The 13,284-nt window shown below is 36.7% G+C and overlaps 1 protein-coding gene across 2 annotated transcripts in view; it reads left to right on the top strand.

The window, feature by feature from the left end:
- LMBRD1 (LMBR1 domain containing 1) overlaps positions 1 to 13,284 on the top strand; it is a 66,946-nt gene that overhangs the window by 24,339 nt on the left and 29,323 nt on the right. For both annotated transcript variants that reach the window (XM_088137588.1, XM_088137584.1), the window contains exons 6-7: positions 570 to 658; positions 1,772 to 1,845. In XM_088137588.1, the coding sequence (XP_087993714.1) occupies positions 570 to 658; positions 1,772 to 1,845 (163 nt within the window). The remainder of the gene's footprint in view (positions 1 to 569; positions 659 to 1,771; positions 1,846 to 13,284) is intronic.

Here is a 13,284-nt window from a genome sequence, read left to right as displayed (position 1 = left end):
CATGTTAAGTATATCAAAATAACTTGCTCTTATGCATTCTGTACTTGGCTGGTTGTCTCAGCAGATGGCAGTGCCTGGTTGATCTTGTCTAGGTTCATAAGTTAAGGAGGGTCAGGCTTGATGAACATTTAAAAGGGAGACACCAGACATTGAGAGCTGTAGGTTAGGCTAGATGGTTGAAGAGCATTCCAGAAGGTGGCAGTGGTAAGTCACTTCTGTGTTTTGCTAAGAAAATTACACACATGGGTCCACAAAATCACTAGGAGTTAGGCATCACTTGGAACAGCTAGTTTGCCTACTTATTTGTTTTCTTGCTTTCTTTACTTTCTCTGACATTCTGATTTGTCACAAAAATCACACAACTCATCTCAAGCTAATAATATTGCATTAATTTTTAAAATTATATGTAAATTTGGACATAGACATGCCTTAAAATAAATTGCTCTTATATGGAGTGAAGAAGTTGGCTAATTTTTTTAGTTATTTTAAGTTCAGTTGCTTCATCATCCTAATGATAGGATGCTTGTCATACAGGTTGCTTTTATATGTTTCATTTATTCCTGTTACAGAGCTTTTGTTCCACTGGATATTCCTAACAAGAAAAATTCAACAGAGTGGGAGAAAATAAAACTTTTGTTTGAAGAACTTGGAAGCAGCCGTAAGTTTTTTTTTTCTTGTAAATCAATTGGGTAATTTTGTATTTTCTTACTCCAAATTCCACTGGATTGGGGTGCCTTGCATTTCAATGTGTGTGAATTAAAGAACTGCTAATCTTGAGGGAATAATCCGGGGTAATATGGAAATACTGCATTAGAGATAGTTTCAGTATTAATGAAACTTGAAGCCCTGGATACCACTTATACAGAGAGATCGTGTTGATGCTAGTTGATTCTGAGTTTTGAGTAACAAATATAAATAACTTGGGAGAAACAGCTGGGGAACTCTAAAGTTTTGCTTAAGGAGCTAATTTTCTAAGGCATGTCAGTATTGAGACCCAGTTTTATTCCATTGCTGCACATAACTTTCTTACAGAGAGCTGCTTATCTATGGGGAAATATCTCATGGAATGGTGGTTCTGCTCTGCTGGAATTATTAAGCAGAAGCTGGAGAGACATTTATTGGGGTATTTAAAACATCATGCATTGATCATGGGGCTGGACTAGTTAATCTCCTTAATCCTCTCAGATTCTATGATTTATTTAAAGTATTCTTATTCTTTCGAGTTATAGCCCTGTCCAGGCAGCATACTCCTAGTGAAGAAACAATAGATATATTTGAATGATAAAACTTAGTAATCTTACATCATAAAAACACTCCAGACTTAACAGCATAAAGAACTGTTAATTGGGACTAGTGGTCATAGGATCTTGAGCACAAATGCTGTTAGTATTTGGTGTTGATATTATTACTTAACCTCTTACTTAACCACTAGTAATAGAGAACTAGTGACCCTCCCTTGTTGGATTCTTACTCTCATCAGCACTACCTAGCATAGCCTCAGATCAAGGATAATAAGTATTGCAGTCCAACAAGGTCTGAATGGTCACCAGTTCCTCACTGTTTGAATTATCAATGCCAACATCAATTTCTAACACAATTTTTTTTGGCGGGGGAGTGACCACTGACATTTGACATTTTATTCTGCCTTTAACCATGTTTATACTACCAATTTTTGATAGTTTATACTTCCCTATGATACTGGATTGCACTCAATTCATTCTCGTTTGGTTGTATACATTTTAGCAAAGCATCTCTATCTTTTCCCTTGCAGATGGTTTAGCTGCCCTCTCCTTCTCTATAAGTTCTTTGACCCTTATTGGAATGGTGGCAGCTATTACCTATACGGTAAGCAACAGGCTTTTTGTCTTATCTCCATTTAAGGCTGGCTGTATTTTTCAACACTTTGAATTCTGTCATATGTTAATGCAGGATCAAATCCAGTGTTCTTGAAGTTAAGGGATAACAGGTGATTTAAGTTGCAAATCTGTAATGCTTCCCTGAATACCGTATTTTACCTTTTCTCAGCTTTAGGTCAACAAGTAAAGTGAGGCTTAATGGGATGATATAGTTGATTCTTTAAAAGAGAAGATCTAGATTAAGAATGATGAATTTTTGGCCCTTTTGATGTTGTTGAATTACACTTCCCATAATGCTTGTTCTTTCTGGTATCTGCTTTTGGAATTGAAGACAACATTTGAATGGGTTCCACACTGATTCTAGACTCCAATATTTGTTTTGCAATGCTAAATGTTTTTTTTCTTTTTAAACTATATGCAGGACTTGTAAGAAAATAAGGATAAATCAGTAACAGCTTTTACTATATAAGCAGAAGCTGTGCAACAAAATTTTCTTATCTACCTTCAGGTGCCCAGATTTGTTTGGAAAATCTTTAATCTGCAGAGCAGATTTTAAGGATATGAGAAAGGCTGCAGTGGGGAAGGGAATGATGCTTTCCCTGTTTTGGTGAGAAAAGCACTTACAGCAGCAGCAGGATTGTGCTTATTTTGCAGAGGGTACTTGACAGTATAAATTAGGACCAGGGAATCCACGTGACTGATGTATTGATGAACCAAATTTTTAATGAGAAAGTAGTTTCTTTGCAACATTTAAATACCAAACAGTTGCTTTTGAAATTTTAGATAGTAAGGCAATATGGATTTGTCCAAAAGTATATACATTTCATGAATCTGGTTAGTTTATTTAGTTGCCTTGAAGTGGTAGTATACTATTATTACATGTCCTCAAAATTTAGTATCCAGGGAGTGAAGGATATTAAAATGAATAGTGCAGTTGTGATGTATCATCCTGACTCAACATTACAGTCAGCAAAAGTTTGGTGCCATCTCTTAAGTCGATGTGTCAAAGCTGAGGATACAAAATGGAATCACTGTTATAGATCTTTGTATCCTTAGTACTGAACTTCTCAGCATGTTGGCTAAAATGTTTCCCTGGTTTAAAAGCTTTTGCCTTAAGAAACTCTGTTTCATTAAAATATTTTTAAATTCCAGTATAAAGATTGTATTCTATTATTAATTTATTTAGAAAAGAGCAATTCATTTTTATATTAGTCCCTTTAGCCTACAGCAGATATTTTGGGAGTTACTTCCTAAAGAATACTGGTAAGTGATAATTATGGTCTTCCCTACTTGTATTATAGAAATAAGTAAACAACAACTTACAGAACTTGGGTAAGTATTTCTAAGATTGTGTGCCGGAGATGGCCTTGAAGGGAATATTTAGAAGCTGTGATAGAAACAAAGGCAAAAGCATTCCTCAAGGCATGGGAAAGGAAATAGTATTAGGAAGAGGCTTAGGCAGTCTCTTTCCTGACTCAATGGGGTATAAGAAGGAGAGAACATTAAACACAAGCAGACTTGGCAATATTCTGTTACTATAGCCTAACTCAATAAAGTTTAGTTCTAGTCTTTCTATGGAATTGGTTTCCTGATGTGGTCTACTTCATAGGGCTGACAGCTTCACATACTTCAGTGTATTTCTTAAATACATTCACTTAAATACACTCAGAGTGTGTTTCTTTAAAAATGTTGAAGTTTTTTTTCCCTCTTAGAATATTCACCAGTTGAGCAAATAGGAAAGCTCCAGTAAGCTGAAAAAGATCTGCCACTTGTGAGTGTACATTTGGACTTTCTGGTGAGAAGTTTGTAATTACGGAGAGGTTAACCAGTTTAGAGAATGTTTATCAAGGGCTCCCCATACAGTGAGTGTTGGGGGGTGTTCCTCAACCCCAGGGCCTGGGAGGTGCCCAAGGGATTCACTGTTAGGGGGTTGATCATTATAGGCCCGAGCTGATTATAGTAGTATCTGGGGGAGTGGTCAGGAGTAGCTTGGTAGACTGCTGTTTCCTCCAGTGGAAAGTAGAATTTTGTATGACTTTAGGAAGGACCAAAGGAGCAGGGGTGGTGAGGGGATGGGTGCCAAGAGATGAGCATGGTATATATTTACAGTGACAGAGGGGCCTAAGAAAGGAGGCTTTAGGCTGACTGAGAAGGGAGTTTGGATATCTAGTGACAGTTTCCTCTTCTAGCTTACCTATCAGCTGTCTTCTAGCACACCTGTCTATCACCTGCTTAGAGATTGCTGGGCCTAGGCCCTGGGCTACTGCTGGTAATGCCAGGTTTGTGCTTAGCAAGGCCATGTCCATCCAAGATACTGTGATAGAGGAATGCTTGGAAAATGCTAGGTGAGTATGGGATGTGGTTGCACCTCAAATCTGCCTTCCCTGGTTTTAAGTTCTTTAGCCTTTCAATGCTAGGGAGGTGAGATAATGACCAAGAGTCATGCTCTACCAATGACTTTGGATGAATGGCTGTATGAGAAATGGCTGTATTGCAAGAACAAGTTTAAGATACTGCTTGGAGAGCCCCCAACCTTGATTATGGTAGGATATAAATGTGTTCAGGAATTCATGGCTTCTGTGGCAACTGGTGTGTCCAGGTGCTAGCTGGGGGAAAGTCATATGCCACACCTAGTTTTCACCTCAGAGCAGTTGGAATATAACCTGAAGATGGAGTATATTAGTCCTTTGCTATGAATGGATCACTTCCTGGTAGATATAAGGCTCTTGGGTATCCTCTGCAAGGGTGGAGGACCGACTAAGATTGCCCCCCCCCCCGGCCTTATAGATCCATTTTATTTCTGGTAGGTGCTTCAGGATTTTAGCAGGCAGTTCCACTATGTACCTCATTCAGCTTTGGAACTCAGAGACAAGGGTATTCTTGAGATTGCTCCCAGGTGGCGTCTCTTTATTCACCACCTTTGGGCGTTCCTTGATTTACTGAGGAATTCCAGGAGATGAAGTATCAGAAATGAAAAATGAAAAGTAAATTTGCCAGATGCAGGCATTAGGTCACATTTGGGTAAAGTCACTAAGGCATAAACGCCCATGAGCAAATTGCAGAGTCCTTGATAAAGTAGATGATCTAGAACCCTTTCAGATATGGACATAGATGAAAATTGCATTGGTTACTCAAGTGGATGAACTTTATTGAAATCTGGATAAAGGGAGTTTGCTCTCTTGGTCCTGTTAGACCATTCATCTGCATTCACTATCAACCATAGTTTCCTCCTGAACTGCCTCAGTTGGAGTGGGTGATACTGTTTTATGGTGACCCTGCTTTTTCATGAGTGAGCAGTTTCAGTTGGTAATACAGGTAGTCCTTGTTTAGCACCCACAATTGGGACCGGCCACTTGGTTGTTAAGTGAAGTAGCCACTAAGTAAAACTTCAACTGTGTTTATGATCTTACTTCAGCTTTCCTTTGCTTTACAGACCTATGAAGGTCGTAAATGCAAGGATTGGTCGTAAAGTTACTTTTTCATCACTGTTATAACTCTGAATGGTTGCTAAACAAGGACTACCTGTAATAGGGAAGAAAAGGTCATGACCCTGGCTATTCCTATTGGGGAGGTTCCACACTGCATGTGGGCAGCACAGTTTTATTTTCCTGGACACTTGGAGTCTGGTTATTTTTCTTTAGCATTTATTTGATATGTTACTGTTTTTAGAATCAGGAAAGAAGATATGAAATCTGCTTGGAACAGAGTGAAAAGATCTATTATTTAGCTAGCTAGCTAGCAACTGGAATAGCCCTGGCCCTGAGAATGGGAAAGTGATGAATGAACTATTAAGGGTGATTTTCAGAAAAGATAATTCAGTCCTGAGAAGAAGAAAAGATAAGAAATAAACTCGAAATAACCCCATGTTGATTTTGTTTGGTACAAGATGAGGCAGAAGGACAGTCCGAGAATCCCTGCTGTCCCTGTTTCTTGACTTTGCCTACCCATAGGACTCACAGTGTTGTACGTATATAAACAGCATGAGTACCTCCAGCCATAAAACAAGCAACCATACAAAAGTAGAATAAGAATCATCACACAAGAAAAGCACAAAAAGAGAGAGAGATGCTTGAAACCACTCTAGGCCCAAAGGCCTGCCAAAATAAAACTGGGTTGAGGTCCTTCCTGAATTAGGTGGGAGCTAATTGCATCTGCAGGAGAAGTGTGTTCCATAAGTTCTCCTAATTTAAAACCTCATTTATTTCCCACTGGAAAAGAAGATGATTTGCATAGTTTCTAAAGTCTGATGGGCAGTAATTCTGAATACTATACAGTAGAAGCAAAGCATTATTATTATTAGTAGTAGTTGTTGTAGTGGTAGTAGTAGTAAAATTTATATGTTGCCCAATTCCCAGCAACTTTGGGCAGTTTACAGATTAATTAAACAAGACATTTTCCCCATTATTCTTCATGAAATTTGCCATCATTCTATTTCAGAACTTGAAAATAACTAAGATTTTAGCTTCATGGGTTATCTTCACTGATAACGTAGCTGTTTAGCCATTTAGAAACTTAATCCTTCTTTCTATTAAGTACTAAAATACTTTGAGATGTATAACCTGCCAGTGCATTTAAACAACTGACACAAATTCTCCAAATTAAATGTAACTTTAGTTTTATTTGCAAATGCTGTATCTATTCTGTTTATTACATTCAATTTAACTCGTGGGCATTTGGAGGTAGCAAGCTTATTACTAGCAAAGCGTTGTCTCTTCGAAGTCTTTTTTATTCTTATTATTTGTATCTACAATATTGGGACTTAACTGGTACCATATTTATAAGCAAAGAAGCATAAGCACAGCACCTTGAAACAAAATGATGGCTGTCAGCAAGCCAAACATCATTTCTCATAGTCGAAACTGTACATTTTCAAGCTTGCAGTTCAGTTTCTGTAAATTTAAAAACAAAGCATGATATATGATTACTAGTTAAGAAGAACTTAGAGCTTAGTTAAAATTATTTTAACCCACTGGCTGAAATCACACAGGCCAAGTAATAAATAGCTTCTTGGAGTTTGATTTAATGCAAGGGGACAAAAAAATGGCCCAGGGGCCATGTGCTCCCCCAGCCCCCCTTTTTGGCTTTCAGAGGTCCTTCCCCATGATGGAGCCAAATTTTTTAGCCTTTTCTTTGATGGCCGTTAAAGGAGAAGAGAAAGTGGTGCAATAAGTGGTGCTGGCCTAGAAACCAGGAGATGGTTCTGGGCCTCCTTTAGGTATGAAAGCTGGCTGGGTGACTTTGAGCCAGACTCTCTCTCTCTTAACCCAGCCCACCTCACAGGGTTGTTGTGGAGAAAATAGGAAGCAGGAGGATTAGGTAAGTTCGCCACCTTGAGTTATATATAAAAAGGCGGAATAAAAATATAACAGTAGTAGTAGTACACATATTTAAAGGAAAAGTGTCTTAAGGAAACAACCTCCTCCCACTCAGCATGGATTGGCTACAGAATATAGATTTTGAGCTGGGGCCTAGAAAATGGTATGGTAGGAGTAGAATGGAGTATTGTGCAAGGAAACACGTTGACTGTGTATTCCAGAAGTACTTTTAAATTGGATCATTCTTGTTTCAAGTAAATAGATAGATGGTTTCTGCAAAGCACTGAATAAATGGTTACAGTATTGTGTATTCCAGAAGTACTTTTAAACTTGATCATGCTTATTTTGAGGATTTTTTCTGTTAATATATATTCAAGATTTGTTTGTTTGTTTGTTTTGGGGTGTTTTTTTAAGTAATTGCTGCAGTCCCCCCCCCCTTCTTCTTCACTTGTGTATATGTTTTAGATGTCCTTTCTTCTTTGCTTCTGGTATTTTCCTATCTTTCAATTGTTAGGTTTTCTGGATATAAGCAATTTTCATTTGTCACTTAATCTCAGTCAGTACTGCAGTTTCTATCTTTATCTTTAAATAATAACTTTCTGTGTTTCTATTTTAGAAATGTTACCTCCTCTCTCCTGTCTCTATTTTATTTTGTCCACACATATTGACACTGCACTTTGATGTCTTGCCTTTAAGGTTTCCTTCCTTCCTTCCTTCCTTCCTTCCTTCCTTCCTTCCTTCCTTCCTTCCTTCCTTCCATCCATCCATCCATCCATCCATCCATCCATCCATCCATCATAATTTATTGGTGCATAGACTGTTTTTGCAGAATTGGTAGCAGTTCTCTTTCTTTAGTGTTTGTTAATTTCATTAAAGGCTTATCTTCCTTTTGGTACTTTCGCCTTCAAAAGCTTTCACTGGTGCAATATGATATTGCATCTTCTGTGTCACAGTGCATTGGCCGTGGAACAAACTCTCTAAGAGGATTTCCTGACACTCTGATTACTGAGCTTAGCTGCCAAATCAAAATTACATTATTTGCTCAGACTTTTTGTGAATATTGCTGCTGTGTGTTGTGACTGCTGTTTTTAATCTGCTCTTTTTATTTTGAGGGACAACATTTTTGTGCTATAAGAGATGCTTTTAAGAATAAGAACAGCATATCTGTCTGTCTATCTATATCTTCAAGATACCTTAGAAGATATTCCTTACTTAAAAGAACCTCTAGTACTAGAATATGAAGTTAGATCAGCACTCTAGTCATTACCAAGTTGGAAAGCTACAGGAACTGATGGAATACCCACTGAAATATGGCAAGCAACAGAAGAAAAATCATCAAGATTCTAACTAAGCTATGCCAGCAAATCTGGAGAATGACAGTGGCCAACCCACTGGAAGAGGTCAATCTACATTCTAATACCAAAAAAAGGAGACTTAACAGAGTGTGCAAACTGTCATACAATATCTTTAATTTCACATGTTAGCAAAATAATGCTTAGGATTATCCAACACAGATTAGAGCCCTACATGGAAGAGATGCCAGATGTTCAAGCTGACTTTAGAAAAGGCCAAGGTACATGAGACATTATTCACGATGCACGCTGGATAATTGAAAAAGCCAAAGAATACCAAAAAGAAGCCAGTATGTGCTTCATCAATTATAGAAAAGCCTTTGATTATGTCATTTATGTCAAGGTGTGAAATGTGCTCAGAAAAATGGGAATTTCAGAACATCTCATTGTCCTCATGAGAAACTTATATACAGGTCAGGAAGTCACAGTCTGGACAGAACGTGGTAAAACAGACTGGTTCCAGGTTGACAAATGAATGCAACAAGACTGTATACTCTCCCCTTATTTATTCAGCCTATAAATGGAATATGTATTAAGGGAAGCTGGATTGGAAGAAGATGGGCATGGTTTTAAAATTGGAGGAAGAAACATCAATAACTTGCACTATGCTGATGACACTACCCTGATAGCTGAAAATGCAAAGGATCTGCAAGCCCTAGTACTAAAAGTCAAAGAGCACAGTGAAAAAATGGGACTAAAATTAAATATAAAGAAGACCAAATAAATGACAACCAGCCTTATAATTGACAGTGAAGATATCCCACCATAGAGGAATGGTTGGTGAAATTGACAGAACTTGCTGAGATGGACAAATTGACATATTTGATTAGAGAAAGGTCATTATTGACATTCATCAATGACTAGAAACCCCTTATGGACTTTTTGCGTGAGAAAGAAAATGACTTTGTGATTTATGATTTTGATGATTAGAAAGAATAGGTTATAGAAAGAAGGGAATTATGATGAAATTGGGGAGAGTGATTTGATTAGAATTTTATGTATAACTGCTGAGAGGGATATCGGAAGCCATTTCTTTATATAAGCTTTCTGGGGTTTTTTCTTTTTCTTTTCCATATCTTCTTTTCTCTCTTTTTTCTTTTCCTTTATTTTTTTCCTTTTTATACTTACTTTGCTATATATTTTTCTTTGAATGTATTTCTTATCTCTGTAAAATTTCTTAATAATTTTTTTTTTTAAAAAAAAAGACAATGAAGGTGTCAAAGTGGTGGATAGCTTCTGCCTTTTAGAATCAACCACCAACAGTAAAGGAACAAGCAGTCAAGAAATATGCTGGAGACTAGCACTCAGTAGAGCAGTCATGAAGCTTGGAAAATATATTCAAATGCCGTGATGTGTCTTTACCTACAGTTATCAGAATCATGCAAGCCATGATATTCCCTGTGACACTCTATGGAAGTGAACGTTGGACTTTAAAGAAGCAGGATGGGAAGAGTATCGATGCTTTTGAACTTTGGTGTTGGAGAAGACTCCTGAGACTATCTTGGACAACCAAGAAAACAAATCAATGGATCATTGACCTAATCAACCCAGAATTCTCACTCAGGGCACAAATGACCAGGCTCAAATTATCCTACTTTGGACACATTATGAGAGGGCCCAGCTCTCTGGAAGAGGCTGTAATGCTGGGAAAGGTAGAAGGAAAGAGAAGAAGAGGATGACCAGCAGCAAGGTGGATGGACTCAGTTACAGAGGCAATGAGTACACATTGGGAGACATGAAAGAACAGGTTAGGCATAGATCATCTTGGAGAAAATCTATCTGTGTGGTTGCTAGGAGTTGAAAACAACTTGATGGCACATAATCAATATGCACTCATTCATATATTTTCAACCTATTGAAGCTCCTAGAAGTTTTTTTCTAACTTTATTATTTTTTTCCAGATTTATCTCATTTGATAACATGTGCAATAAGATCATAGTGTTTTATTTTCTTTACTTTGTTTCCTTGAATCTCAGGTATTCTCATATTCTTTGTCTCCTTACATCCTCATTGTTCTCGTTGCTTTTTATAGTTGTGTTCTCCTGTGCTATAAGAGCTCTACTTTTTTTTTTTTTAATAAAATGTTTTATTCTTTACAACAAACACAAAACATACATAAACAAACAAGAACATACAAAGGCATAAAAAAAAACATCTTCCATTTTATACCATGTGTCAACCAGTTACCAAATCATTGGTGCCCCTTTCATAATCTTCACTCATTTATATAAATTCTCATATCATCTATTCAAAATATACTTGTATACTTATCAATTATCAATTATCAATTATTAATCATTTGTAGCTAGTCTATAAAATCATTTATTACAAGAAATTTTAGCTTTCATTATAGGATTAGTAATACATTTTTATCCATCGATTATATATGTATATATATATATAGTAATTAATATCAAATTTCTATTATAAAATTTCCTAATCCATTACATTACTATATTTTCTCATCCAACCATTAATAAAACAAATCCCGTGTCATATAAAATTGCTTATCTTCTTACTCTAATTTCAAATATCAATTTAACTCATCTCTGCACATTCCATAATTTTCAATAACTTCCTCCTGCATAGGTACTTTTTCATTCTTCCAATTCTTAAAAGTTACAGTTCTAACCACTATCAAAACATACTTCATTCCTCACTACATGTTTCAACAAGAATATCTCTAGTTTAAAATCTATATGTTACTATGTCCAACCATGTATGAATTTTAGTCTAATATCTTAAAACATTTACAATCAAATACAATTCTTTACTATATATCTCAGTTTTATACCTTATTCAAACGCTTGCATAGTTTTAAGTTCACCCTTTTCATTCAATATCCCAAGATATCTAGCTGTTTATTCCTTTTTCTATATTATTGGATAAGAGAAAGCAATAATAAATGTCCTTTCAAACATTCTGCTTTTTGAAGCTTCTGTCAGTTCCATCATTGTTGTATTCCCCTCGTTTTTTCTTTAGGCATCTGGAGTAGTTTCTTTCAATATTGTTTTACTTCTTCTTCTTAAGTATTCTCTTAGTACAATTTTCCATTATAATCTTGTATAATCTTTTTCTCACCCTCATTACCAAGAACAAGTCTGTCCCTCTTCATTTATCAATTGATTAACCCTTTTTGATTCTCAGTTTATAAGCCTCAAAATAGTTCTGTTTAGTGTTTCTGATTTCTTGTGCTATTTCTTCCTTTTCCATTGATCCCGTTTTATGTTTAAGTCCATTTTAGCTTTGATGTCTTTTTTTTTTTTCTTGCGGGAATTTCTGCAGCTCTTCTTCCAGTTTTTTATAGTCATCCTCGATAGTTTAAAAATCTTTTTCTGCATTGTGTTTCTCGTATAGTCTATTATCAAACCCCTTGTATAAACCTTCATTAAGTCAAAGGATTCTTTATCTTTGTTCTTGCCAAGAGAAAGAAAAAAGAAAAAAAAGAAAAAAAAAAAGAAGAGGAGGGGAAAGGCCAGGTCTCTTTAAAAGTCCAACTGGGGGGGGAATAGAGAGCCAAGCAAAGCTTCTACCAGAAAGAAGAGCTACTGCCACTAAACAAGGCTCTTGTGACTAACTCAAACTTTCCATCTTGAATATTTTCAAAATCGCTTTCAACTCCGCTTTCTTATTTATAGTTATTCGGATGGCACCTGTATAAACATGCACATCCCACTATCTTTTTAGAAAGCCCAAAGTCCTTGAGTATACGTCACAATGAAAAAAAAAACACTATATCAGGCCTCTAGATGGCAGTGCAACTTTCTTTCATTTACTTTCTCTTAACTCCACTTTCCCCATTTCCAAAACAAAAAATATAGGTTTCTTATAACAATAAAAAAAATCTTAATCAAAAAAGAAGCTTGAGATAAAAGATTATTGAGTATTGAAAAGAAAAAGCCAGTCCAGTTAAAAATATTTTTTTTTAAAAGAAAAACATCTTGCCAATTCCACTAAAAAGGGAAAGTTAAAAAACAAAGATTTTTTTCCCCTTTTTTTTTATAAGGCTCAATCTCGCCGCTTAATCCACTTTTCTTCACTTTTAAAAATCTCTTTAAGTTACTTAAGGTGTTCTCTAAGAATAGTTGAATAGTAAAGGTCCATCTCACCCAGTTGACACGCCTCTCCTTCTTCTTCCTTTGGAGCTGTCCCGGCTTTCGCAGTCATTAAATGGCCGCCTCTCCTCCGCCGGCTTTAAGAGCTTCTCCTGGGATCAATCTGGGACTTGTGGTGTCCCTGAGATCCGCAGGACGCGCCCTTTGCAATCACCGTCTCTACGGGACAGCTTAGGTCCATCGGGACCATCCGGGGGGGGAGATATCGGCTGCGATCCTGGGAGCCCAGGATCGCCCGCCGTATCGCCGCGACGCCAGCTCCGCCCTTCCTATAAGAGCTCTACTTTTATATCCCCTCCTTCACTGGTCTTTAAAAATTGGGCTACCATTCACCATGTAATCTTAAATCAGTGCAAAACAGTTCCAAATAACTGTCTTATTGTAGGCCAAAGAACTTCACTTTCTCTCTTATATTTATTTATTTTTTAATGTATGCACGTTTTTGCCATAGTTTGGGTGAATTCTGTATTCTGTAGTTTACTCATCTTCCTGGTAAGGAGAGTTGGGTTCAGAAACTGTCATTATGGTTTGTGAGTGAGTGGTGCAGAATCATACATCTATAAAGTTATACGTCATAAAAGAATATGACTAAATAGTTTGATGTCAGAACTAAATACTGATTTTGCACTACTTAAGATGATCATTT

This window comes from Python bivittatus, unplaced genomic scaffold (genome assembly GCF_059951505.1).
Source record: "Python bivittatus isolate LINGU-HERP-01145 unplaced genomic scaffold, Pbiv_v1 ctg000020_np1212, whole genome shotgun sequence".
In the NCBI taxonomy this organism is placed as follows: domain Eukaryota; kingdom Metazoa; phylum Chordata; class Lepidosauria; order Squamata; family Pythonidae; genus Python; species Python bivittatus.
Note: the sequence above shows the minus strand (reverse complement) of the source record. Positions and strands in the feature narration are given on the sequence as shown.